Below are 26,763 nucleotides of genomic sequence, written 5' to 3'. Positions count from 1 at the left end.
ATGGTTGCATTAGAAAGGACTCTCCTGTGTTCCAGAGAATGGATAATAGCAGGAATGTTAGTATGGCTTTGATTTTATCCTTTCTTTTCACGTGCTATTCTGATGGCTGACAATTTGCAGCTATGATGTTTCATTATGCAGAGAAGGTTCAACTGTGTGTTTTTAAGCCAAGTGTGGCTTGTTACACTTCTTAGGCAGGTAGCTGCTTCTGCTTACTTTGTATTGCATAGAGAAAAGCGCAATGAGGTTACCCAGCTCAGAAAACCCTTATGACAAATTCTCATCCAGGTTGTTTCATATTTATCATCTTATAATGAAAGAAGAGGTACAATTTTCATCAAGAAGGACACCCCTGTGAGTGGCTAGAACAGAAATTTCCTACCTGGTGTTATCTGAGGGCTACTCTACTGCTCTACTTGCTCTCTGATATCTCAATTACAACCTTTTACACCTGCTTGTACATAAGAACTTGGACGCCTAAGGAAATGAGAAATACTCTGTCCACAAGGCCGGTGATAAAATGTGCACATGCTATTTAGGGGTGGCCCTGTTCCCACCTCTGGATAACAGATTCGATCATCAGATTAGCTAACATCCTGAAAGTTGCAGAGAACAAGTCTTAAGGGACAGGTGAGTTTCAGTGATGTGAAATGTGGTAGACACGGGCAGATGGTGGCAGGGACTGTCATGCAGATAGTGGAGGTAATATCAGAATAATGACATGTCCAGACAGGTGTCTGGGAGGCGGACTGGAGGAAGGTGAAGATGGGATGGGTTTAAGGGTAGAAAAGTAGTCACATTCTAGAGACACTTCATCTATGGGGCTTTACCATAGATGATTTCTCCCTCCTTACTCAGTAAAGAAACACTAGACATTATGAAATAAATAAAAGAAAGGAGAGCCCCAGGGCTTAGTTACATATGCCAAAACACAGTAAGAAAAATTAAATGTTAAAAACCTGGATCAACCTCTAACAGCTTGTTTGAGGTAGGGGTCATGAATTTGGCTTGAGGTGGGGATCATGAATGTTCTTGGAAATATTCCTACTTAGAGTCTGAAAAGAAGTGAAAATGAGGTTGGGGAAGGGAATAATTGAGTAACTATTCAATTATGGCAACTGCTGGCTAATGAACACCTATTACAACCAAGTTTTTAATAGAAAATGTGCTAATTGACTAGGCTGGAACTTAGAACAAGCATATGGCTAAGATGTTTGATTACCTAGTCTGGTTCCATGTCAGTGATCAACTATAACACTGTAAAAATGAGTGTTTCTATGACAATTACCGAGCTTCCAGGCTAAGGAGTGGGTGACCAACTTGAGGGATGAGTTTCTTCAATAAATAAATAAAAATATATGATCCATTAGTCCCCATACTGTGTGACCTGGAGGCTTATCAGGGGAAGTACGCTTTTTCTTGTCCCTTACTCAAAACATTCAACTTACTTTCAGCATTGGCAAAGCTTAAATCAAATTCTTATGCAAATAATATTTCATAGGATTTATTTTTTAATTGGAAAGAGTATACAAAGCTATGAATCTGATTTTCTATAAAAGTGAAACAAATCAACATAGTCCGACTAGGTCTAAGCCTAGCATTCAATCTCGTGTAGAGACTTAAATCATTTCTGTGGTTTCTGGATGGGGCAGCCTCCATGTCAAAGCCTACCTAGTAACTTTCAGGAGATGGGTGTTTCATCATCCACAATTTCAGACAAAAAAAAAAGTTCCTTTCCAATGTCTTTCTAAACTAAAATTCTAAACAGGTGTTTGATACTAAGGATGTAACCAAAATATTCCCCCTTATAACCCGTAACTCTGATAAGAATTCCCCCGGAAATATAATGGTTACATAGCCCTTGCATGGCTTTAACAAACCCCTGTTTTCTTCTTTCTGCTCCATACAATGTGCAGTCTATTTGCACCCATTCAGGACTAAATTACAGATAAAGTTACAGCAAATTTGTTTTCTCAAAAAAGCAGTCAGCCCTAATATCCCTCGAGTAATAAAGGCCTTGTCTTTCATTCAGAACTAGAACTGGCATAATTTTCTCCAAGAAACAAACTCTACTTCCTGTGACAATGAACCTGTTCTTAAAATTCTGAATGGGATACAGCTCAATTTGCAGGTGTTCAGGTATAAAGGTCAAAGGGCATTTGACCCCCCAACTGGCAGTTGTTGCTGTGGTAGGTAACTTCAGTCTGCTAGTTATATCATTCTATTAGATAAGCTGCCAGAGTTTTCAGCTCTGAATTACCGAGGTAGGCTCAAGTGAATCAATAATTTATACAGATATATCTCATTCATTCTGATGGTATAAAGATACATACTAACAGCCTGCTGCAGCCACAGAACAAAGCCAGAAAGACATTATTTAAGAAGAAAGAGGGAAAAGGGAACCTATTATCTATGTGAACAAAACCATTACGTAATCATGACTTAATGGCTTATTAATTTTATTTTTGAACTGTTTTAACAAGCACCATGATGAGACAAACAAGCTCTTTGCGAATCTCAATAAGGTTTCTCTGATGAATCTTAAGACAACATTTAAAACTCTCAGATTAATTTTAAAATAGAATGATATTTTATATAACAATATAATATAAACCACTGGAAAAAATTCATATACCTAAGAAGGTTCCACAAGCTAGCTTAACTAAATCTCTCAAATATTTTATTACTGAATTTCAGTATAAAATTACTTTTTAAAAGATGAGAATCAAATACATTTAGGAACTGTACACTAAGAATATTGTTAATATAGCCTTATGCTGTTAATCGTTACCTGGGGAAAATTATATAGTGTTTTATACACTAATACTATGACATTTTTATTAACTCATAATCCCTGTGCTAACAGTGGGACATTAAACAAGTAATAATTAAGAGGGCAGCAAATATTAAAAATGCCTACTCTAAAATTTTTCAATCATGTCAAAGGGAATCCTCTAACATTCCTCTTCTATAAAGGAAAGCTTTTCCAAAAACAATGTGGTTACAATATAATCATCAATAGACCTAGATCACTTAAATCATATTTCCATAATTTCTGGTTATTGCCCTTAAGGATTAAGGAAATTCACCATCTACAAACACGATAAAAAATATCTCCTAGCAGCTTTAATTGTAAACACTGTTTCTTGACATATCTGGAAATTTATTTGAGGATAAAATGCATTAGAAGTTGGTCCCTTGCCAATTTTACCTCTTTGAGTTCAAGGCTGGGCTTGTGCATGGCATGGACACTTGAACTAATTGCATTCAGACTTGGTTTAGGGAGACTGTGTAAAAAAATAATTACAGCAGCAAACCCAATGAGAAGGGGGATAGCAATCAGAGGTAATACTCAGGTACTTTATACAGGAAAGATGGATAAATTATCTTTTATTTTCTAGGGAAACACCTTGGGAAATACGGCAAATAACAAAAGTCTAAAAGGAGATAAAAGCACGTGTGAGAGAAAAAGAAAGTGAGAGCAAGAAAGAGACTGACGTTGTGGCCTCTACCAAAAGCCTTAAGCCTTTATATGCGACACTCTGGGGCTGCCTGCTGCAACCAGTTAACATTTCTGGCCTTTCAAGAAAATATAGTCCCTTAAAAGCAGAGAGAGGAAGGAGAAATAATGGAGTAACCCATTTCTGACAGTCAAGAGAGAAAGGAGAGAAATGTTCCCACACTGATCTCATTAAGATGACGAGAATAATGAGTGTGAATCTTATGTATGGATCTCACAGCAGATAGAAGAGGACATAAATGTATCCCCCATTCACCCTTTTATGATGCCTGATACACCACATTTATTCTCAGCTTCATCTGATACTACTGTTGGGGGTTTCTCTTACAATATTATAGCTTTAACTTCAAGTTTTGCGGCTGAAGTCATCTGAGTCAGCCACTCAACACAGCTTTATTGAGTGTGCATGAAAACGAGGGAAGATCTCTTAATGGCAAGTGAAATGCATCTTGAGCAGAACAGCCTGAGTTTATTTCCTGTCACTGGCTCTGGTAATGGATTAAAAATACTGACGAATGACATTTTTCAGTTTATAATCTGTTGTATTTTCTAGTTGCTTAAACTTAGGTTAAACATTCCAGCCAATTAGAAATAGAACCCAAGTCTTATTAAATATGCCTTCAGCACATTTTTGGGGAGCCAGGCATCTGTGACAAATGCTGATGGAACAGTTTTTCTTGTGAATTACCTCCTATTCTTAAATCCAGTCTAGAGCATGATCTAATAATAATTTTAAGTTAAATACTTTTTCATCCTAATACAAACGCTGAAGGACTACACAGTTCTCAGAAACAAAAACCTATGTTGTTGTGGACAAATATTATTCAAGTTTAAATTATTCACAGGTCCTTCTACTTAAGGATGTCAAAGCATTTCATACAGATGATTTCTCTTTCTTCACTCCAGTATCTCCAATAGCAATAAATTTGTGCGCCAAATGTATAGCAAACTATACCTCACATAACTTAAACAACAAAGTGGGCAACACCTTCTGAATTCAAATAATATCTCAAAATATGCCCAAATTATTATTTCAGTACTGCCACTACTTTGTAAAGGCATATGCTATTTCATTATGTTGTTGAATTTTATGCTGGAATAATTTGGATCCATATAATTTAAAGGAAATTTAGAAAGACAGCAATACAATGAAGCTGGGTCACCAGTTTTTCTAAGTAATTCAAATACACACACTTTTTCCTGGCATTTATTTAGTCTAATGAAAATTTAGGCCACGGATAGGTTCATCTTAGCTACCATTTAATCAATATAGATCAATATAGGTAGTTTAAGCTGTTTAAGCAACTCAGTGAAAATATATATTTGAAACCTGGGAAATATATTCTTAATGAGTCGACATTTACTTTTGGGAAAAGCATCATTTATACTACTTGGAGGCCATATGATATTTCTTGTCTAAAATATGCCTTAAACACACAGTGAACTCTTTAAGAGTTCGTGATTACTATACACACATCTCTGCAGTGTTTTGTGGGGCTATAGTGTGATGTGATTTCTGCTAACAGAAAAGTTCATCAAAACATAAGGTACACACTTATTACTTACACTGCAGGAATAACACTAAGCAGGTTGCATACGACGTACTATATCAAGTCGGCAATTCTAGCCCTCGCAGATCAACACATTCCTTAACAGGAAATACCAAGGACCAGCAGTCCAATTTTACACTTAGAATTCTACAGGACAATGGCAGACACCTGGCTTCCCTTAACTAAAGACAATCTAACTTACAAACTTCACCTTTCTTCTCATCGTTGCTGTCTTTGAAGCTTCCATTACTAGTTATTGGGGGAAAATGAGAGTTACTATGTTAGTAAGTCATTTTACCTCTTAACACTTCAGTCTCCTGTCCTGTAAAACAATCTTTAACCTCCCTTCCAGTTGTACCATTCTATGACTTCATCTGCACCATTAAAAGCCGACACAATCTCCAACTTTTAGGCTCCGTATCCTTGCATTAGGAAGCTGCACTATCCTGAAGCTGGGTTTGGGTTAGATGGGTTCTAGCATTCCAAACACCAAGACAGGATTCCACTGAATCTACTTTCTCCATGTGATGTTTCCATTCTACAGCTAGAACTCTATGAAGGGATCAGTAGGCTTTGTTAAGCGATTCTATGTCATGATCTATGACATTTCCACCGTGGAGAAATGTGTTCCGAGGTCTAAGCAACTGTCTTACAAAACAGACCTCTACATTTTGTTTGGAGGTTTGGAGTCTACATGGTAAACATTCCATTTTAACTACATATCAGCCAAGATTTAAGACAGAAATAGAACTGTGATAGAAGTCTGATACTCTGAGAATTAAAAAATGAAGGAAAAAGTGCACACTCAGTCAAGCCAGTAGAACCTAGGTTAAAGGGCTCTCTTAAAATACCAGCCTCCTGGCTGAGGTGTGCAATAGGCTCTTGCCATAGAGGAATAAAACTCTATTTAAAAAAATTTAGCTGGGAAAGGCAGTGAGGGAAAGGGTAGAGCCAGAGGTTAACACATACGAAAGTATAGCTAGATAGGAAGAATATGTTCTAGTGTTCAACACCCGCGTATGGCGACTATAATTAACAACAATTTATTGTATATTTTCAAATAGCTAGAAGATTTTGAATGCTCCCAACACAAAGAAATGATAAATGTTCGAGGTGCTGCTTATGCTAATTACCCTGATTTGATCATTACACATTATATACATGTATGGAAATACCACACTATACCCCATAAATATGTACAATTATTTTGTGTTAATTAAACATAATGAAAGCAAAACAAAAAGAATTTAAACAAAACCAGATATATACTGACCCTCTTTAAGTTTTCAGTGTTGCTGCCTAACTAGAAAAAGAAAATGCAGCTAACTGAACTTCTACATTTATGAATTACTTTTCTGAGTGCTAGCCATTACTCTACTAACATCACTTCAAAATATAACACCTCTCTTATACAACCAGTATATTAATTTGTGGTAATTAATGCATTCCTTTTAACCTTGGTGATCTATTATTTTAAGTTCAATCCAAAAGATTAATTGACTAAGGGAAGTATTGTTTAATTTGCTGACATTTTATGACAACACTGGATGAAAAATTCTTGTTTCAAACATTTAAGAATGGCCTGAAGTATGCTTGGCAGGAACTGTACAGAATGCCTTAACTATGGAAAATCCATGAAGATTACTTATATATAGGAACATGGGATATAAAACATCATATATTTACATATTACTGGTAAATTACAATAGTAAAATTTTTTTGACCTATGGTGAACTGGGTAACTTGCCATGCAAAACAGCCAGCAGAACAATTATCTTCACTGTTTTCAATCACTCTCCTATTATAAATCCTTTCCCCCTTCCCCAACACTTCCAATGAAGATCTAATAGGTAACTAAACCTAAGGAAATATATGTTTATATGTCTGACACAATATTCATTAAAAATATAAAGTGTAACTATTAGTTATAAATACAGTGCAATGTATGCACAAAACCCATCAAACCCTCATAATGAGAGAAGTCATCTTACTTAGTCCAAATTCATGTGGACTTCTGAACTTCTCCAACAGTGCATGCTTGGAATTGGGACAGAGAAGAAAACCCTCACATGGGTTTGCGTAAGAGGGAAGATCAAATTCTTTGATCTCTATAAAGCCAAACAAACACCTGTCCTTTAATTGGACTCTAATATAGTTAATAATTTTGTATGGAGATCACAAATTCTCTGTCTCCAGACTAGTTCTCTATGGGAATAATTCATATGATATGCAAACTACAGAAAATCCAAACTAAACTTTACCACCAGGAGTATAAACGTAAATGTAGTTGAACTTGTATTAACCCTCATTTGGAGCATGCGTTCACAGTGGGGTCAATGTGACACCCAAGGGGGTAAAAACTAGTTCTTGAGGTGGAGGTTGGGGGAAGCAACAGAAATCTGAGATGTTATAATGATTTGTGGCCCTCTAAAGCTGAATATCCCCCGACAAAATCTTATCCATTAGTATTTAATTTCTCTCAAGTGAAATTTTTCTCCTTAGGGCAGTGAACAGGAAAAAAAAAAAAAAAAATGGAGAAACACTGGTTTAAGATCAAATAAAGGCCACACGTTGTCTCTACAATATTTTATTCCTGTCCTTAAAATGAGAGCTGACTTTGATTTATCAAATCCAAATATCTATTTGCACTTTGATATGCTTTCTGTCTTTCCTTGCCTCTTAGTTTTTCTCTGATTTTCTCTTCATTATTTTAGCTATTTGAGCCAATAACTGATGACTACTCTGTTATTGATCTCTCAGTGTTACCACTTGCTGAGTGTTGGACCTCTGTCATCACAGCAAAGTACAAGACACACCACAGAGTCTTCACTCACAGACCCACCTGTGGCCAAGCCTGCTGTGTCTATTCCCAGTTCTTACTACAATTTAAACTGTGATAAATGATGGCAAGAGAAAAGGCAAAGTAAAATGGGAACAACTTCCTTAGCATTTCAGGTTAGCTTCTTGCTTGGTAAATTAACGAACACATTCATAATTGTAACGAATATCTGCACATCTAGTCAACATACGAAAATTGGACAACAGAAAGCATTCTGCCTCTATTTCTTAATTTTTACCTGATAGACAGGGGAATGAAAACACATGGACAGTGAACTTAATGACTAAAGCATATTAATGACTGGATCTCTGTTATAATTTACAACCCTACAGAAGACTTATTATTCCTACTTTACATTTTACTAACATAAATTCTATAATTAGATCATTTATTTAAACTTTTTCCCTTGCAAAGTACTTTATTTCATAATATGCTGCAATGGAATATGGCTTGCCAATTCGCTCAGCATGCCTGTCTCTTACAATTAAAATCAAAATTGCAAAGTAGAAAATCCTTCAGAAGACAAGAACATTGGTTTAGGAATCTGGGGACAGGTAGTGAGACATCTCTGATTCACTATTTTATAATTTTTGGGTTGTTAGTCAACTCAGTTGTAAAATATTGACCATATAACAATTTTTAAAGGGTCTTATAAAGGTCTGGGGGCTGAAACGACCAGATAAGTAATGCAAGGAGGAAGTCTGAAGTGAAGTGGGGCAGCAGCCACACAGCCAGAAAAAACACACCGAGGCTTTGGTGTCCTCCACCACTCCAACTTTTATTGATAGCACCATTGAGGCACATGCGAAAGCTAATTCTGAGATTCAATATGGTATCATAATTATGCTGGTGATATTTGTTAATTTTTTGACTATAACATAGAACAATAGCACTATACCTGAGGAAAAATGAAATCATTTTCTTTTCCTCAAATCACTCTCAAAAGAAAAGTCTTCAAAATTACAGCATTCTACTACTTTCCATGTTAGAGGACAAAGGCAGAAGAGCAGGGATCATAGAAAACATGAGTATGACCTGCTACAGGGATTAAATTCTTCTTCTTGTAAACATGAAATAAAATCTAGGAGAAATATGCCTTTCAGAGAGTAGAAGACCCTGTGGCTTATGTGATTATCTCCCTCCAAAGAGCAGAAAGCCCTTTTGCTGACATCTATTAAAATAAACAAAAAAGGACATTGGCATCATTTAAAGAGAACGAAGCACTGATTTGAGCCAAGTGTTGCATTGTAGATTTAGCAGATACAAAAACAAAACAAAAATAACTTCACAATTAAACAGGCCCACAAACTGAACTAAAGCCTCATTCCTCAGGAAGGATTAGAGAAAATGTTTTGTTCTGTTATTATCTAGTTTGCTATATTTCCTAAGATTCAGGGTTGATTTTAGCCAACAGTGACCAAATCTGAAACCTAGCTCATTTATACCTTATACTGTTTGGGGGCCTTTTATATAATTGCAGGAATTTATATGTAATGCACTGTGAAAGGCAATACTTAGGAAAATCTAATTTACAATTTTTCATGTAATTCTGGACAATGTTTGTAAAAAATTTCTTCTCTGGAGTTGAGATAAATTTGGGGAAAATGTATATTTTGAGTAGCAATTTGATGTATTAGCATGTCCAGATGAGTTGGTTGCACAATCTATTTACTGTAAAGAAAATTGTGGCACGAGAAACTTCTAAGCGTCAATACTTCTTGACTCTGCAAAAGGAATTTTGGGCAACCTTAAAAATATATAATCTTTTAAATCAGTGAAATTTTATATAGGTTTTCTTCTTCCCTTACTTGCACATTTGTGAGAAAATGTTAACTGTAGCTTCTAAATTTGTATAGATTAAATTGGAAGTATTGTTTAGTAAGCTTAGTAAGTGTGTATGTCAGGGGAAACATACATGAAGTAAGATGGGCAAAAAGGCTTAGGAGTTAATATTTACAAAATTTTAGGGAAATTCATGAGTATGACAGTAAGACCATCAATTGTAGATCATTTTGCCTTTGTACTTGTTTCTTTGGTTTTCAGGAGTACTTCTCTTTTGCTGTTGTGGGGAAAGTAACAAAAGTTACATCTAGAACATTTCCAACTTCTCTGCTAGTGCTAAAAAAAAATTGTAGCAACAACAACAAAAACTCTTCTATAAAAATCATTTGAAAATTGTCATAGACTTGAAGCATAATTTTGTTGGTATAGTAGTACTATTGTCTCTTAAATTTTCAGAATAGACATTTCTGTTGTAAACTTAAAGTGACCTTCAATATGTTCAATGTAATTATCCTACATTTCATTGTGCCTTAATGTGAATATTAAGACTTAAACTACAGGTGATGTAGACATGCCTTTGTTTTCACATTGATACTTCTTCTTAAGCAAGTCTCCCTTTTGATCCTTGATCATGAAAGCCACTTTAGATGTCCTTAGGGTTTGTAATAACTTTTTAAAAATCCATATGTTGTTTAATAGCAGCAGACTTTCTGCATGGGAAGGAAGTACATGATAAGGTGTCTGTAGGAGCCTATTGTCTTTAGTCATTGTAGTATATTCCCATTGCCTCTGCAAATCCAGTTCCTCCTCCTTTGCTGTGCTTCCTCCATTTTTTAAAAGAAATCATTTGGCTATACAGAACTGCCTCATGTCATTCTTTGCATACATCATCTTTGTTTTTTCTCTCTTCCGCATAATGGCCCAGCTTTCTGGGAGTAGCTGTTGTCCCAAATATGATCCTTTACTAAAATGGGGATTGAATAAAGGTGGAGCACAAATGATCTGGAAGCAAAGGAAAACTAGGCATTTGAAAAGGACCCAGAAAAAAAAAAACAAATAATGAACCAGAGTGGTTTCGATGAATTGCTGTAGAGGGAATTCTTGGTTTTGACACAAAAGGAACACATGAATACCAAGAAAAACCTAGGGAGAGAATCTCAGTAGGAAACCTGCCTCGTAGGCTGCTCAGGACAGAGGACTGAAGTCAGTCGCCCTCCAGATATGAACAGAAAGAAATGTATTTTATGACTAACAGTTAAACATTCAAACATGCCGTTTTTGGAACACAAGGTACTTTGAGGAGTTGACATCCCTTCATAATTCATGTTCATTGTTCCTCTAAGTAAAATATGTGTCTCCCTTTAGTTATTCTGTTAGGAACTGTACTTTAAAGGCAAGAGGACATTTTTGATAATGCACATCTTAAGACTTTTCATTAAAGTACCAAATTTAAATTCTACCTTTTTGTGCACTCTGACATTTTTGTCTGGCATTTTCATTAATTTTGCGACATACATAAATGTAGCTGAAATGTTAACTGATCAATACTTTGTCTCTCTCATGTAGCACTAGCGCTCCGTTCCCCAAGGACCACACAGCAGAACAGAAATTAAATGTGTAAAATATCAAATGTTAATGTTAAACACAGCAGCACTTACTGTATAACGACAGAAAAGGCTAAAACAATTCCAAATGGACAGATGGTACCACAAATTATCTACAATCACATTTAAAGATTAAAGTTTGTCCTGTAAAATAATTCTTTGACGCACACTGAAGTGTGTCCTTTTACTGATAGCTCAGTTGTCCAATTATTTTTGTGCTCATTACAGTGAGAAATGACAGTACTGAAAAGAAAGAGAAAATGTGCACTCTTTCTTCCCCCATGTTGCACCCACTGACATCCACAAGAACACAAATGTCTGGTCAAGAGCCTGATGAAAATTAGGCCCAATTTATGAGACATTTCCATGTCTACAATAGATGATTCCCAAAGACGAGCAGTGCCTTCTGTACCGCACATGTCTGTGTTCATTCTTAGGCAGACAATATTCACAGTAAAATTTTAAAACCAAACGCATTGCACACAAAATAAGCTCACGCCCGGAAACGTGTCTGCTTATATCTTATCCATCACCTTCCAGACCAATGCCTGTCTCTAATACCATCAGCTGGCTTTGACTCTTCCCTATGGCACAGAGGTAGTGTTAAAGAAGCTGGAACTGTCCTAAGCCTACATTTCTTATTCTCTCTACTTTAACTGACATAGGGATTAAAAGAAAAAAAAAAAAGATTGTTTTTTACTTTTATTTCATTATTCTACATTTATTTTTGGACAGAAAATTAGAAAAGAAAAGTTAAAATAGAATAGAAAAAAAGGCACTTAAACACTATAAAGTTTACTGACTTGGGCCTAAAACCAAGCCACATAATGACAGAAATGCCTGTGCTCTGTGAGGCGGTGGCATTTATAAAAATGTGGGCCAAGTAGAACTGATATTATGATAATAGACACATGATCTATCAACAGGGCATGATGGAAACAATGTGTTTGTAACAACGGGGTGCTGTTCATACCCTTCTCCTAATGGAAAGCTGTTCTTTTCAATAAACTGGCCTAATTTTAAATATATAACTTAATATCTATAAGATGAATGAATATCCCAAGTAGTTTTTGTTCAGAACTGCTGTGATATTAAAATTACAAGGTATATGTATTTTAAAAACTCTTTTAGAAAGGAAATAATATCTGCTGTGTGGTCTTGGGCAAGCTACTTAACCTTTCTGTGCCTCAGTTTCTTCCTTCTGTGTATTGGAAAACTAACACTATCTACGTCATAAGGTTGTTAGGAATATTAAATTCGCTAAAGCATGTAGAACAGTTCCTTGACACATAATAAGTACTTAACAAATATTAGTGGTTGTTTTTGTCATTATAAGGATATTTTTATATTAGAACTTAATCAGAGGTTAGAATAAATGATTGATAAGGAATTATGAAGTAGTTTAGAATATAAATGGAAACTCCAGGAAAATGTGCTACAATAGTACTAAGCTATGTTTATCATGATTTAATAACTAGCTTCATTAGAGCAAACCCTTATTTATCTGGCATCATTGAATAATGAACTTTCCATATAAGAAAAGATTTCAGCTTAACTGATTGGTTCATAGATTGGTCAACTGATTTTGTCAGCTATTTACACTGGGAGCTTACTAAGTGCTAGATACTGTGCAGGTGATGCTGGAGTACTAGGCTAAAAAGGCAGGGTTCCCATTCTCATAGAACTCCCAGTGCAGGTCTAATAAATGACATTTGGTTTTGTTATTAGTTGTTTTAATCACATTCAATAGAATGTGATTCAGAGCTTCTTTTTTTTCCAGTGAAATACAGGTAAAATTATGGGTTCTTCTCCAAAGTACTCTTACCGTGTGTTCACATTGTAGTTTGCGTTCTCTTTTTTCACCATCTGTGTCAGCAGGCCCTTTCCCACCTTTACTATGCCTGATTCCCTCTTTTTTTTTTTTTTTTTTTTTCAAGCCTCTTGCATTCAGCTTGTGTTTCATAGGACTGAATCCATCAGACACTGACTACCAGCTATGACAAATACTATTACATTTCTTCTCCAGTGAAATTTGACCCCCTTACAGTCAAATCACTCAAGTAATATCATGTAAATGTACATAAGTTGGTCAGAATTCCAGTGCTTGAGGTGTTTTTTTTAGAATCAAAAGGAAATTGCAAAAAAAAAAAAAAGGCTGCCATCTTGAATTTCATTTTACTCAAGTGACCTCCAGAAGTCAGAAGTTTATGAAGACTTACACAATACACTGTAATGCTAAAGTGTTCAAAATGAATGTTGCTGAACAAATAATACAATTATCTACATTTCTGTGCTTTCAAATTTTACAAACAGCTGTGAGGAATGATTTTGGAAGGAGTGAATCAAAAATGGCAGCATGATCTTTACAGGAGAATTTTTTTTTTGCATCTGTTATATGACCCCATAGAACCTGGAAGTAATAGTCCAAAACAGACATAGAAACTCAATATCATTTTTTCTCATCAATGTCAAAGTACCTCCTGGCTAGGGAAGAATCAGAATAAAGTTTGCTTAATAGTACCACAATATATTTATTATGAGAAAGAGCTACAAAAAGAATATTGAGAGAGACAGAGAGAGAGAGATTTTTTTTTTCTAAAACTTAACGACAATGACAATCTCTTTCTTTAGGGAGACAACAACATGTCTATGGGAAGCAGGCTGCCTAACTTTCTGGTAACTTACAACACAAAAGGACATACACACTCTTTGTTCCATGTGCTCAGACATTAATGAAAGTCCCATACAAGGCCTGAGAGGAAGACAGAGCTCAAAGTACTAAACAGATGTGCATATGCTCATTTGAATGGTAATACTAAAATGTTGATTTGTTACTATAATTATGGCTCTTCTTGCAAGCCCCCATAATAAAGTTGTATTCTGCTAAACTGGCAACTATAAGGAAGCATAAGGTACTCATATTCGAACAAACATGAAAATAAAATAAAGGATTTCAAAAGAACCACTCTACTTAAACTTCAAACTGAAATCCTGAATAAACCAAAATAATGTGAGAGAAGAAAATCCCAGCTAAAGCTCAGAGCAAAGTATTCTTTTGGATATTCTAGCTCTGCCAGTTGGTCTCATCAGCAGTTTTTAAATAATCAAAGTAAAAGGCCACAAGATGAACATATTAAAGGACTCTTTGGATCTATCGAATTCTCACTAGTGACTTTTTAAAAGCTAGAAATCTCAGAAATAATAAAACATCTCTTAAATAGGTCACATCCACTTCCAATTGAATCGCATGTTAAAGCATTACCAAGTAGCACTGGCAGCATTCTACTACCAATGATTTTCATATCTTGAAAAAAAATAACTACAGAACAAATAAAATCAAATTGAGAATGGTCGAGATTATTACTATTATTATTTTTCACATGGAGGACTTTCCTTGGCTGTCCTATTGGGGTTTGGAATTATGCAATATGTAAAATTTTACTTTTTAACTGTCACAGAGAAAATGATACATTGGCTGAGATGTCTTGCGTTCCGGAAATCTGAGGGGGGAAAATGTATTCTTAGACTCAGACCTTGTACAATCCATCAGGTTCCTGCCCACGGCAAATCTGTCCAGTCAAGTCTTAAAATAGGAGTTTTAAAATGGCCACATCAACATAACTGTTACTATAGCCACAGAAACATGCAGCTCTGATTACTGAATTTAATGAATAACAATGTAAGTAATACAGTATGATCATACCACAAAAGCAGCGAGACTCCTTGGGGGTGAATCCCAATCAAAGCAACTATTAACGTAGTATGCAGCATTTACCAGCACCATGACACAACGTTTCATTCTGATAAAGTTTCTTAGTAGCAGCTGTAAGGAAAATGAAAATATTATTATAATTTGCAAGACTAAAAACCATCAGATATACTGCAAAATTCTTCAAGCTTATTGTGACTTAAAAAGGATTCAGAAAGTTAATAAAGTTACAAGAACATACCAAACAATTTGGCTCGCAAGTTAAAGAATTTATTTCTGAGGAAGTGAAAAGAACTGCCTTCTTAACTAAATACAATTTTTAAAATAATGTTAACGTGTAGGTTGCACTACCTTTGCTCACAAGAAAATAAAATTCTAACAGACTAAAATTTCTTTTTGCTACTTACATACTATGCACCTTTATTAATTTTAAACTCTTAAATCTTATTGTAGTTTTAAGATTCATCAAATGGTTTAATTTCAAGATATTTCAAAGTGAAGTTGGAATGTTTTTATTTAGGGTCTTATAGAAAAACCTATCCAGAATTGCTTTCTTATAGACAACAAAATGTTTTCACCATTTTAGTAGAACTCCTCCCATTCTTACCATCATATTATCTATCTATTTATCTATCTATCTATCTATCTATCTATCTATCTATCTATCTTCTATCTATCTATATCTATAACTCTCTCACAAAAAATTTAACCTATATTTTCTCATAATTTTGCAAGTAGGGAAAAATGTATGGTAACCAAGTGCTTTGTAAAATTTCTTATTAAAACGAGCATATGAAAATTGATATAATTAGAAATTAAAATTTAAAATTAAGGCACGACTACAACTGTAAAAAAGAATAGCCCATGTAGAATTTGATGGTTCAAAAAATTACCACAGCTATATTAATAGTTAGAATAATTATATGTCTGCAAATTAACATTTTGCTACTTCCCAATATACTTCAACACTGATCTAATATTTTAAAGAAGTAGCTATGTAAAGTTTACTGAGGTCATATACAAAAAATTGTGTAAATATAGATACATGTATGTGCATGCCAGTTTTAACAAGTTGCTAAAATTGAAATTCCTTGCTGGCAAAGTAGGGTCTATCTATTAGTTTTCCTTCTTTGCCCCTATCACCTTACATTAAGAACTACTTTTATTACTTTTATGTATAATTGCGGTAAAATGTTATTTACATTTCAACTTAGACATTGCATTTGTAACTCACACACTTCCTTTAAACAACAAAATACTCCATTGTTTTGCTGAATTTATTAGATTAAAAGTAAAAATATATTTACGCTTCTAATATTACAAAAATTATTAAATATTTCAAGGCACAAATATGTTCAGCAAACTTTTTAGCTGTAACAAATACATTTTAGTTTAGCTCCTTGAATCAGATGTAAACATTTTTAAAAGGGGTGGTTTAGCACTTTTTAAAAACTTGATATTAAGTCTAATTTAAAATTATAAGCAATAGATATCAAGCTCAATTTAAATTCCCTTCATGATAGAAAAATCAGATTTCCTGATTCTGACTTTCTTAGCTAAAAGCAATAAAAGTTTACTTCTGAAAGATCATAGTTAAAATCTAATTAGTAGGAAGGTTTCCCTTAGAAGATGGAGCCTCCTCGCATCTGGATTAGAGGGAAGAGCTTACGCTGGGCTCGCTTTACACACACCTGCATCATACCTGTGGGTGGTCTGGACATATATTTGAACCTCAGCTTTTGGTGTTCTCATTTACACATTCCATGGCAATCAAATTGCATTTTATGTTCAAAATGATCATTCTTTTGCTAACGCATGAATACATATCCATTAAATGCATCACCTACAGTATCCCCTTTCCTTTATGACCACCCCCGTCCAATTTATTAGTTTGGTATTGTCCTTGTTTGATCTTTTAAAGAAAGGAAGGAAGAAAGAATCAGAAAGAATGAAAAAAAAAAAGCGCCATTTTCAATAAGTAGATGATCAAAAATTCCAGTCTTCCCCCCTCCATACCTTTAAAGTTTATTTGAATTTACTTAGATGTTCTACAGATATAATCAGGTCTTCCCAGAGGGATTAATCTTTTCTTGCTTTTTACCTGTTTAGAGAGTCTGTTTTCCTCTTCAATGTACTTCTGTTCTTTGGGTATTAATGTTCGTAAGCTGGCTTTCACCTATACATCAACATATGTGTCTGTTATGGATTAATATATTACAAATGTTTACAAGTTTTTCACGTAGTTCAATTTGCAATAATTTCTAAAGTTTCAAAGTCCTGGCTGCTGTGCTCATAAAATATAAATGTATACAGTTGCACATGCATGCGCTTCCCTTTCTTATGCCGGCAGACAGCGGCCAGAACACAACCGCAGCAGCATTCGCCAACTATAACAGAAAGTGTGGGTGTGCCAGGCAGTGGCAGAAGCGTATTCTCCAGGATACATCAAGGTTTAGAGAAAATGAGGAATGACAGAAATTCTCTACAAATCAGGAACAAAAGCTTTCATGAAACTGAACTCTTTAGCAGTACAAAAAAGCCAAAGTTAAGACTTACAGCATTAAAAATCACATCTATTTCAAGATAGATGACCCCCTTTGTTGGCCCTGTCAGCTGCTTGTTTTTCAAGACGTAGGCTTTCTGTTCACCATTTTGAATCTGCGGGAAAAGGACATGACAGCCGTCTGTCTCGCGGTCTCCACTGAATACACTCCCTCAGCGACCTTTGACCCCCAGCTGCTGAAACTGACAGAGAACCCAAAACAACTGTGGCAATTCTGACAAGTACCTGTTCATTACCAGGATCAAGTCTGTCAGGAAAAATTAACTATCATGGGATTCAACATGGCCGTGAATTGAGTATGTTAAAATTTTTAGTGTTCTGATTACAGACCTTGGTTGAGAAATGACAGACACAGAGCTGAGAGTTTTCTTTTCTTTTTCTTTCTTTTTTTTTTTTTTTTTGTGAGCAAAAGCAACACAGAACAGTGTGTCAGGTGAAGAAAACTTACAGACAGCAGTGGTATAGCCACTTTGCCCAGAAAGTCAGCACTTCGATCCCGATCTTCATCATAAACTGTCACTTCAAGAACTGAATGGATATCTTTAATGTTGCTGCATAACAAATATATGTAAGAAAAAAAGATTTCATCAGTGGGAACAAGAACAAGAATAGTTTTGAAAATATAGATAGCTCCAGCTGATTTTGTGTGTGTTTGTAAGCATGCTATTTGCATACAGGCATACACAAGGTAGCTTGGGATCTGACAGAATTTCCCATAATGCACCTAAGTCAACTACAGTGATGGTTCTATTATCTGTAACTTTAAACACCATTGTAATTTCAAGTTATCATTTTTTAATGAAATACAATTTCCCATCTGAATGGGCACTGGGCACAGAATAAGTTATTTAAAAAATCAAGAAGTAGCACTGGTAGTTTTTAGACTTTTCCTTCTTCTAATTATCACAATTCATACCTTCCCATTAACCCTACATAAAACACCACCAGGTTTGATATCAGCAAGAGTTACAGTATATTTTATGTAATTATTCTTTTTTATAATAATAGGACATCTCCTGTTATTTATTTGTTTATAGCCCTCACCAAATCATTGACTTAGTTTCTGTTAGATTTATAGTAAAAATTAAGAAGCACAGAAAACAGAATGGAAAAAATGTAACATGTAGTTATTGTACCACCCTGGAATTTAGAAATTAAGCAGTGTTCCATTATATTCCAAAGACAACATATGTTAATAAACGACTGCGTGAGCTCTTCATATTTTTGTTTCTGGAAAATAAGTGCAAATTGTTGACAGCATTTATTCTTTGATCAAACTGTTTACCAAGAAAACATAAATTAAGAGAAAACAATAAAGTGCATATATTCATTACTGAAAAATTGCAGCCATATGTGAGGAGGGGCTTTATCAGGGCACAATCAATTAATGGCTTTGATAATAATCAAACCTATTCATTCAATTATGCATTCTGGAGAAAAACACTCTCCGCAATCTTCTTAGGAGTACAAGTCTCCTGACCAGGCTTTTATCTCTTGTAAAAATGTGGAATTCCTTAAAAATAAATTGGTCAGACAGTTAAAGCTTATTGGTTACTGGCTCTTAAGCAGAGACATAATAAATTGATGAAGAATTTCACAGTTTTTCATATACAAAAAAATAGAATTATGTTAGAAAACTTTAAAGAAGTACTTCTGTTTGGAGAATTTTCCTTTGTTCAGAGTTCATTTCAAAAGCTCCGTTTAAAAAACCGAACTTAGGAGTTACTATAAGTGTAGCATTGGCAGCTTTTACAGTGTATGACTGAAAAGGTTTACAAACTTCCCAAAACAAAAGGAAAATTAACTCAAAGGATATTTTGGTATCTAGGACAATACTTAATATTCTCATTGTGCTAAAATGAAAAGAACCAAAACTAAAGCATCTGCCGAATTCAAGACTGGATTGTTTGCTGATTTCAGCAAAGGAACAAATAGAGCTTTGTCTTCCTTGGTGTCAATGCAATTGGGAAGAATTTCAATAGAAAGTATAAAAGGAAGAAGCGGTATGGTGATTCAGTTAATGGAAGCAAAATCCTTAGCCAAATCATACAAAAAGCACAGTTTTAAAAAATGTCTATGCAAACAAAGAAAAACGCCATACCCTTTCCCCCAGGTTTCACTTTCAGGAAGGTAGGAGGAAAATTCACTGTTGTTAGCAAAGGCAGGCCAGACGCATTGAGTTGTGCATCAGTTAAGAATAAACACACACATTTTTTTTAAACCCTCAAAAAAAATCAAATTTAACACAATTTTGGAATCAGAGCCCAAAGAAATGCCTACTTACAATGTGAAGACTTTGTTCCACTCAGGATTGAGATTTTTGTAGACAGTATGTGTTAGCAGTCTATCATTGTTCAGTTCTACCACACAAAATGGGTCGCTTTTTCCTACAAGAGATTTTTGGTAAATATTTTTAGTGTAGGTAGCACCCACAGTTCACAGTGTCAAGATCACAGCATATCTCTTTTGCAAAAAGTTTTATAGTAAACAAAAAAGTGAAGTACAATTTTAAAAATTAAAAAAGGAAACCACCATCAAAATAGAGTTAGATGTAACTGGTTGATGTTAGCAATTGTTATGATTCATAGCAATTTAGAGCCTGAAAAGAGTAAAAGAGACAAAATTATATAGCTGGCACTTCAATTTGCAATTTTTAAAAGCAAAAATAATTCTATAACTGGCAATTATGATGGAGAATGTGATGCATGTCCATCCCTAAATCAGTTTTTATAGAAATCTGTAAAAGCCATTTGAAAATTTCAGCCCCTTTACTCTAAGGCATATATTTTTTCAACTCATCTGATTCACTATTAACAGGAATTTCTAATCAAGTTTATTTTGGAAAAACTACTATATTGCAAAATTATAATATTTTAATTGAACTAAGATTGAGTTACTTTCTTCTGAGATATCTATGACATCACAAGAAGGTAAATTAGACCCTCTGAGGCAGAAAAAAAATCTACCATTTGAAACTAAACATCAACAATCAATATGCATGTTAAAGAGCAGTATTTTTTTTTTCTGTTCACTGAAAATAAAGGATTTGGAAGTTATCATCTGTTTATAACAACTCTGTCCTGCCATACTCAAATCTCATCCTTTCGGCAATTATATTTTGTGAAGTTCTCAATATTTTTGTAATGTTATGCCTTGTATTATAAGAGCCCATAAAGTCAGAGGCTCTATGGGGGAAGCATTAATGATATTAGTGCAGCATGTAATTTGTTTGATACCTTATACAAATGACAATGAAATCAATATTTAGACAAAGCTGTCCAGAGGTCATATCTTTTAAACTACAATATTGATTTAGACTACATAAGAGGTTAATGTGCATATTATTAACTTTAATGATAAAGAATAATTGTTTTAAATGCATTGTGAATTGTAGTCACAGTAGTTTACACTTCTGCAAAAGCTTAAATATCATTGAAGATTTTCAATTAAATTTTAATGGGAAGGAATTCATTAGCTATCAGTGACAGATAAGCTATGTATTCCCATACAGCAGTGTATTTACTTTCTATATTGCAATTCTTAAAATGAGCTGTACAAACTTTGACTCACCTTTAATTTATTAACTTTATATTAAAAAAGAGATTTAATATGTGTGTGTTAGTTCAGTGGCCTCATATATCCCAGGATAATTGCATAATTTAACATCATGGTAGTCTTCTCAATTTTGGGTCTTGGGAATAATTTTAAATAAAGAATAGAGAACTGGAAGTCTTAAAGGTCTGGTGAAAATGGCACTTCTGGCTAGGGATCTGTATTATCTTTTTTCCTCCAATTGTCTTTATCCTCTTGCCTACAAGTTACCACCCTCACTTTCAACTCACACACTCCATGGAAGATAGTGATCAGAATAGAATATTTTGTTCATTAAAACACACTGCAATAGGTTCTATTTGGCACATCAACAACTTTATTTTCTCCCATAGAATTCAGATATAAGCATAAACCGGCAGATTCAAACAGTTTTCCAAATACAGTTAAATGTAAGATACTAGGCCAACACCTTTCAAAATAACTGTGCCACATCTTAGGTAGGTAGTAGGTCACACGCATAGGAAAAGCTGGGTAATGTTTTGACTGTCGGTTCAATCAACTAACAAATATTTATTACTTACCATGTAGCAGGCAGTGTTCTATTTGTTGGGGAAACAGCAGTGAATTAAACAATTTTTAAAAAATCCCTGGCTTCATGGAGTTTACATTGAAGAAGAAGACAGACAATAAATACATTTTATAGTATCTTAGAAGGTGATAAATACTATGGGGAAAAATAAAGATGGGAAAGGTAATAGGGAGTGTTGGTATGTATGTGCAATTTTTAAAAGGGCTGCAGAGAAAGTCGTGCTAAGACAGTGACATGCAGGCAAAGAAATGAAGGATGTGAGCCTTGGGTGACCCAGAGGAACCGACTGGAAAAACCAGAGAAGTGGCTGGGCCAGGCATTTCCAGGAATATACAGGAAGCCAGTGTGGCTGGGGGAATGTTTTGGGGAGATCAGGCAGGCAGGGGGTTGGAAGGGCGGTAGTAGGTGACACAGAGAGGTCTGGAGAGAGTGGCAGTGGCAGGTCTCTGAAAAAACCTGGCTTTAACTCTCTTTAAGTGGGGAGGTTTTGAGGGGTTTGATAAGAGCGGTGACATGCTCTGATAGCTGCTGTTTGGAAAATAAGGTAGAGAAAGGACAATGGAGGGGTAGGAAGAAGAGTTAGGAGGCAATTGCAATAATCTAGGTGGTAGAACGCGGTTAGATTCTGGATATATTTTGAAGGGAGAATCAACAGGATTTGCAGATGTCAATATTTAATCATCTAATATACCCTCATATTATTATTTGATGGTGAAAAACAAATCATTGAGCTTAGCCAAGCCAGTTCTTTTTTTTTTTTTTTTTTTTTCCCCCCCCAAGGAGAATAAGCATTCAACAAGGTGCTCAGACTAGATATTTCCAGAATCTGACAAACAGGCTAAGTTTAGGTTAAGGAGAGAGCAGGCAATTTTATCTTTACTTTCTATTCTTTTCCTTTTAAAAAGGTATCTTTTTACAGTTATCAGTAATGGATGCCAACATCAGGTCTTTCCACACTATGTTATGTTTGACTTATTTAGGAAGTATCCTTCTGTCACTGCATCATTCAAGGGCAATTAAAAATTAACAGCAATTTCAACCAAAATAATAGTAAATGTACAACATCAAATTCTGTAAACTTACCACTAAAAAGCACGGACTACAGTTGTATTTTTAAAAAGTGACTACATATAGTTAGTATGCTTATCTAGTTTGCTAAATAATCCTTTAAATGACTGCTTTTTCAGACCTAAATTTTACAGCCTTGATTATCTGCCACTTAAACAAACAAAACCAATCAGAGAAATACTAGTGATGGAACTAACCATTAATTATCTCCTTAATTATTCCTTCCTTTCATCCTTTTATCATTCCATTTAGGCCCTCTGATAGGCTGCTCTGCTTGCTGAGAGTACCTGGGTTGTGGGGTTGACTCTAGGATGAAGTTGATGTCTCTAAAGTGCACTATATTCTGCAGAGTTCCAGACAGTGATACGAAGCAGCCCTCTGTAATGTTTTTATTCAATACCGTGTGGCTAGAAGGGCAAAGAATGAAGGCAGCATCCAAAGTTGAAGAATATTTTGTTTCTGATAATTTCTGAGAGCCTAAATATATGAGAACACAGATTATATAATCTATTGTCTCCCTCTCCGTCATTTTTGTCACAAGACTAAAGCAGACCTGTGGGTATCAACTGGCTTTTCTTGAAGCCCCATTATTTTGGCTAAAAAGAGTCAATCCCTCTCCTTAGCAATGCTAGAAACTGGAGAATTTGGTTCAGATAGAAAATAGAAATGGTGACAGTGCTGGTTGAGGGCAGGGGCTGTGGGATTGATTGCTTTAATCGCCATGAAAGCTAGGAAGGAAATCAGCATTCCTTGAGGACATGGCAATTTTCCATGTTGACAATTTTCTAGAGAGAAATAGGAATGCTTTTTGAAGCATTCATTACTTATTGAGTGGTTGCTCTGCTCACCCCAGAATTATAAGTATGATTAAGACATAGTCCAGCTCTCAAGGCATGCACAGTTTAGAGGACATGATAGACATGTAAATACACAATTATGATGCAGAGTTGTAAGGGCCGTAATAAAGGTAAGTGAAGGGTGCAACAGGAGCAATAAGAAGGAGGCATGCCATTCTATAACTCTAGAACATAAAGAGGAAAAGGAAGCAAAGAGTTTTCCAGCGGCTATGACTCTGGTGATCTATGGTGATTGTACAGCTCTATCACAGTGCTTTTAAAAGCGAAGGACAATGACATAAAAAGTAGGCTGACATTTTATGATGAGGATTTTTTCGCTTAAATGTATTTGTATATTCCTTTAATAGTCTCTATAATACAAAAACCTAGATATGTGTTACCTAACTACTATAACTAGATACATAAAAATATTACATTAAGACTCATACTTTTATCCATAATCTAGTTAAATACTAAGGGCTATTTTTTCCTATGGGTCTTTATTTTTTAAAAAAATCTCCCAGGAGAATTAACATTTGAGAGACTCTTTTACCCTAACTCATAAAACAGAATCTGTAACAGAATTTAAAGCATATATTCTATTGTCCCAATCCTTTTTCAGGGGTGAAAAGCCATTCCTACAACAATAAAACAAACATCAGAATTGTCTCCAATGGGCGTCTTTTCTGGCAATCTTCAAAACGGCACCAAGGATTAAATGGGGTGCACTGACTGGCTAATTCTCTCTCACTCTTAGTCCTTGCTCTTTGAGGTCACAACACTGACATATTGATAAAGAATGTGGGAAAGTCTGTACCGCCCCTGCTCACTTGCTACCTGTTTTGTGGGCAAGTGGATGACTTCAGTTTGTGCAAACTACTGGTTTGAGCATTAAAGTGACTCAAAAGATACTGAATGATATTCTTGCTCCCGCAATAGAGAGTTAATCCTGATCCATCAGTGGTGGGCTTTGTCCAGGGTCATTTTGCTGCTGACAAGCAGCACAGTTTGCTGGATGTGATGTGTTATAAAAATGTGTGTGTATGAGGACCCAGTGACCACCTCTTTGTTGCCATGTCTGAAAACACAGAAGGCTTTCAATAGCATGGAAAGCAATTCAGACCCATGGGGGCCTTTTATTTTGCACCTACCTTGCACAAATTAAGTTCTTTCACTTAATTTTCTCAGTTGCCACAGTTTGAAATGACTATATTTTCATCTTTTAAAAAATATAATCAAGGTTGCCATCTATCCCTTATAGAAACTGGAATTTCAATCATAACATATAATAATGTTATAGTTGAGGGAATTCCATAGGGTCCATCAGAACAGAAAGCAGCATATGTTGAAGACATCTTCCATCCTCCTTTTATCACTGGAGATGGGGCTTTGACCTTATCCTTTTCCATCAACTGACCTAAACATATTTTAAACACCTGATTGGTAGAATTACATTAACTCACACTCTTAACTAGGTCCCCACTGGGTCTGATTCTGGGACTGAATAATAATAATAAGCCTTCTCTTTTCTCACTGAGTCATGAAGCAGATTTCATTATGGCAAGAAAATTGACACCCTAGAGTTGTGGCTTTCAACCTACTAGATCTAATACTTTTTTTTCATATTGAAAATTTTGTAATGTCCTCTTTACTATCCTGGAATAAAACTGACTGACACACAATTTCAAATTTTAATATAATACCAGAACTGTATTATAAAGGAGGACTAAATAGAAAGTTGTTTACAATAAAATCATACCTTAATTTATTCAACAAATATTTATTGAGTGCCCATTATGTGCCAGGTCATACAAACAGAAAAGGGAAATGCGTCCACTGTCTTCGAATTTACTTACAGTGGGAATGGGGGAGAAAGAGAATAAATACCGGACATAGTTACTAGATATGTTGTATATTAGAGACTGATATGTGTTAATAAAAAAAAAAACAAAAAACAAAAAAATAGAGTAGGAAAAGGGGTTTGGAGAGGGTAGAGGAGGGGCACTGCTGATAGATTTAATTGGGGTGGTCGGAATCGGCCTCATTAAGAAGGTGAGGTCTGAGCAAAGAACTGAAGTGGGTAAATGAGTAGCCAAGTAAAAAAGTGGAGAAAAGTGGAGAAACACTTCTGGAGAAAAGTGATCCAGGTAGAGAAAGAGCTAACCAAAAGCCTGGTGTGCTTGAGGCCTCTGATACTGGGGCAGGATGTGCAATGGGAAGGTGAGTAGAAGATGTCAGAGAAGTAATGGGGAATAAGGTATTTAAGTGCCTTGGACACCATCTTAAGGTCTTTGGTGTATACTGTGTGAAATGGCAGCCATTTGCAAGGCTTGAATCAATAATACTATGTATTTCAGGATGCAATCTAGGCTTAGACAATCATGAAACAGATTTTAAACGTACATCAATATCTACATTTAAATGCAGGATTAAATTTTCATTATGTAAATTTACATCATGTAGGACATGTAGCATCCCCAACCCCAGTTACCAAACACCAGTATGCTCCCCAGTCATTATGGCAACTAAAATTCCCTCAAAAATCTTCAAAACACCCATTGGGGCAATACTACCCTCCTCCTAATTGATAATCATTGTCTAACAGCAATAATTCTTAAACATTTTGATCTTAGGAACTCTTAAAAATTATTAAGGATCTCAGAGAGTTTTTATGTGGGCTATATCTATCAAAATTTACCATGTTAGAAATGAGAACATTAAAAATATTTATTAATTCACTAGAAATAATAAATCCATGATCTGTTAACATTGGAATAATCAAAGATTATGTAGCCCTTGGAAAACTCCATTGTATACTCATGAAAGAATGAGAATAAAAAAGGCAAATAATATCTTAGTAATATTATGAAGATAGTTTTGGCTTCAGAGACCTCTGAACGGGTCTTGAGGATCCCCAGAGGTTCCTAAACCACACCCTGAGACCCGAAGCTAATGGAAATAGATAAAGCTCAATGTAAATATAAATTTAATTCCCCTGGGATCTAGAACTATCTGCAAAATAATATTTACAGAATTGTGTGTAACTGGATGCATTTTTGAGTCTTGGAATTGAACCATATTGATAAATGTTGGGAAGCTCAAAATTAATGACAGAAGAATAAGAAGTGAAAGGAGACAGATGAGAAACTGG

The 26,763-nt window shown here is 35.1% G+C and overlaps 1 protein-coding gene across 16 annotated transcripts in view; it reads right to left on the bottom strand.

Moving 5' to 3' along the window:
- MCTP1 (multiple C2 and transmembrane domain containing 1) overlaps window positions 1-26,763 on the bottom strand; it is a 595,101-nt gene that overhangs the window by 150,458 nt on the left and 417,880 nt on the right. For all 16 annotated transcript variants that reach the window (XM_007978702.3, XM_007978722.3, XM_007978744.3 and 13 more), the window contains 5 exons: window positions 19,852-19,954; window positions 18,016-18,118; window positions 17,561-17,662; window positions 17,106-17,180; window positions 14,999-15,118 (listed from right to left, as the gene is read on the bottom strand). In XM_007978702.3, the coding sequence (XP_007976893.1) occupies window positions 14,999-15,118; window positions 17,106-17,180; window positions 17,561-17,662; window positions 18,016-18,118; window positions 19,852-19,954 (503 nt within the window). The remainder of the gene's footprint in view (window positions 1-14,998; window positions 15,119-17,105; window positions 17,181-17,560; window positions 17,663-18,015; window positions 18,119-19,851; window positions 19,955-26,763) is intronic.

This window comes from Chlorocebus sabaeus, chromosome 4 (assembly GCF_047675955.1).
Source record: "Chlorocebus sabaeus isolate Y175 chromosome 4, mChlSab1.0.hap1, whole genome shotgun sequence".
Taxonomy (NCBI): domain Eukaryota; kingdom Metazoa; phylum Chordata; class Mammalia; order Primates; family Cercopithecidae; genus Chlorocebus; species Chlorocebus sabaeus.
Note: the sequence above shows the minus strand (reverse complement) of the source record. Positions and strands in the feature narration are given on the sequence as shown.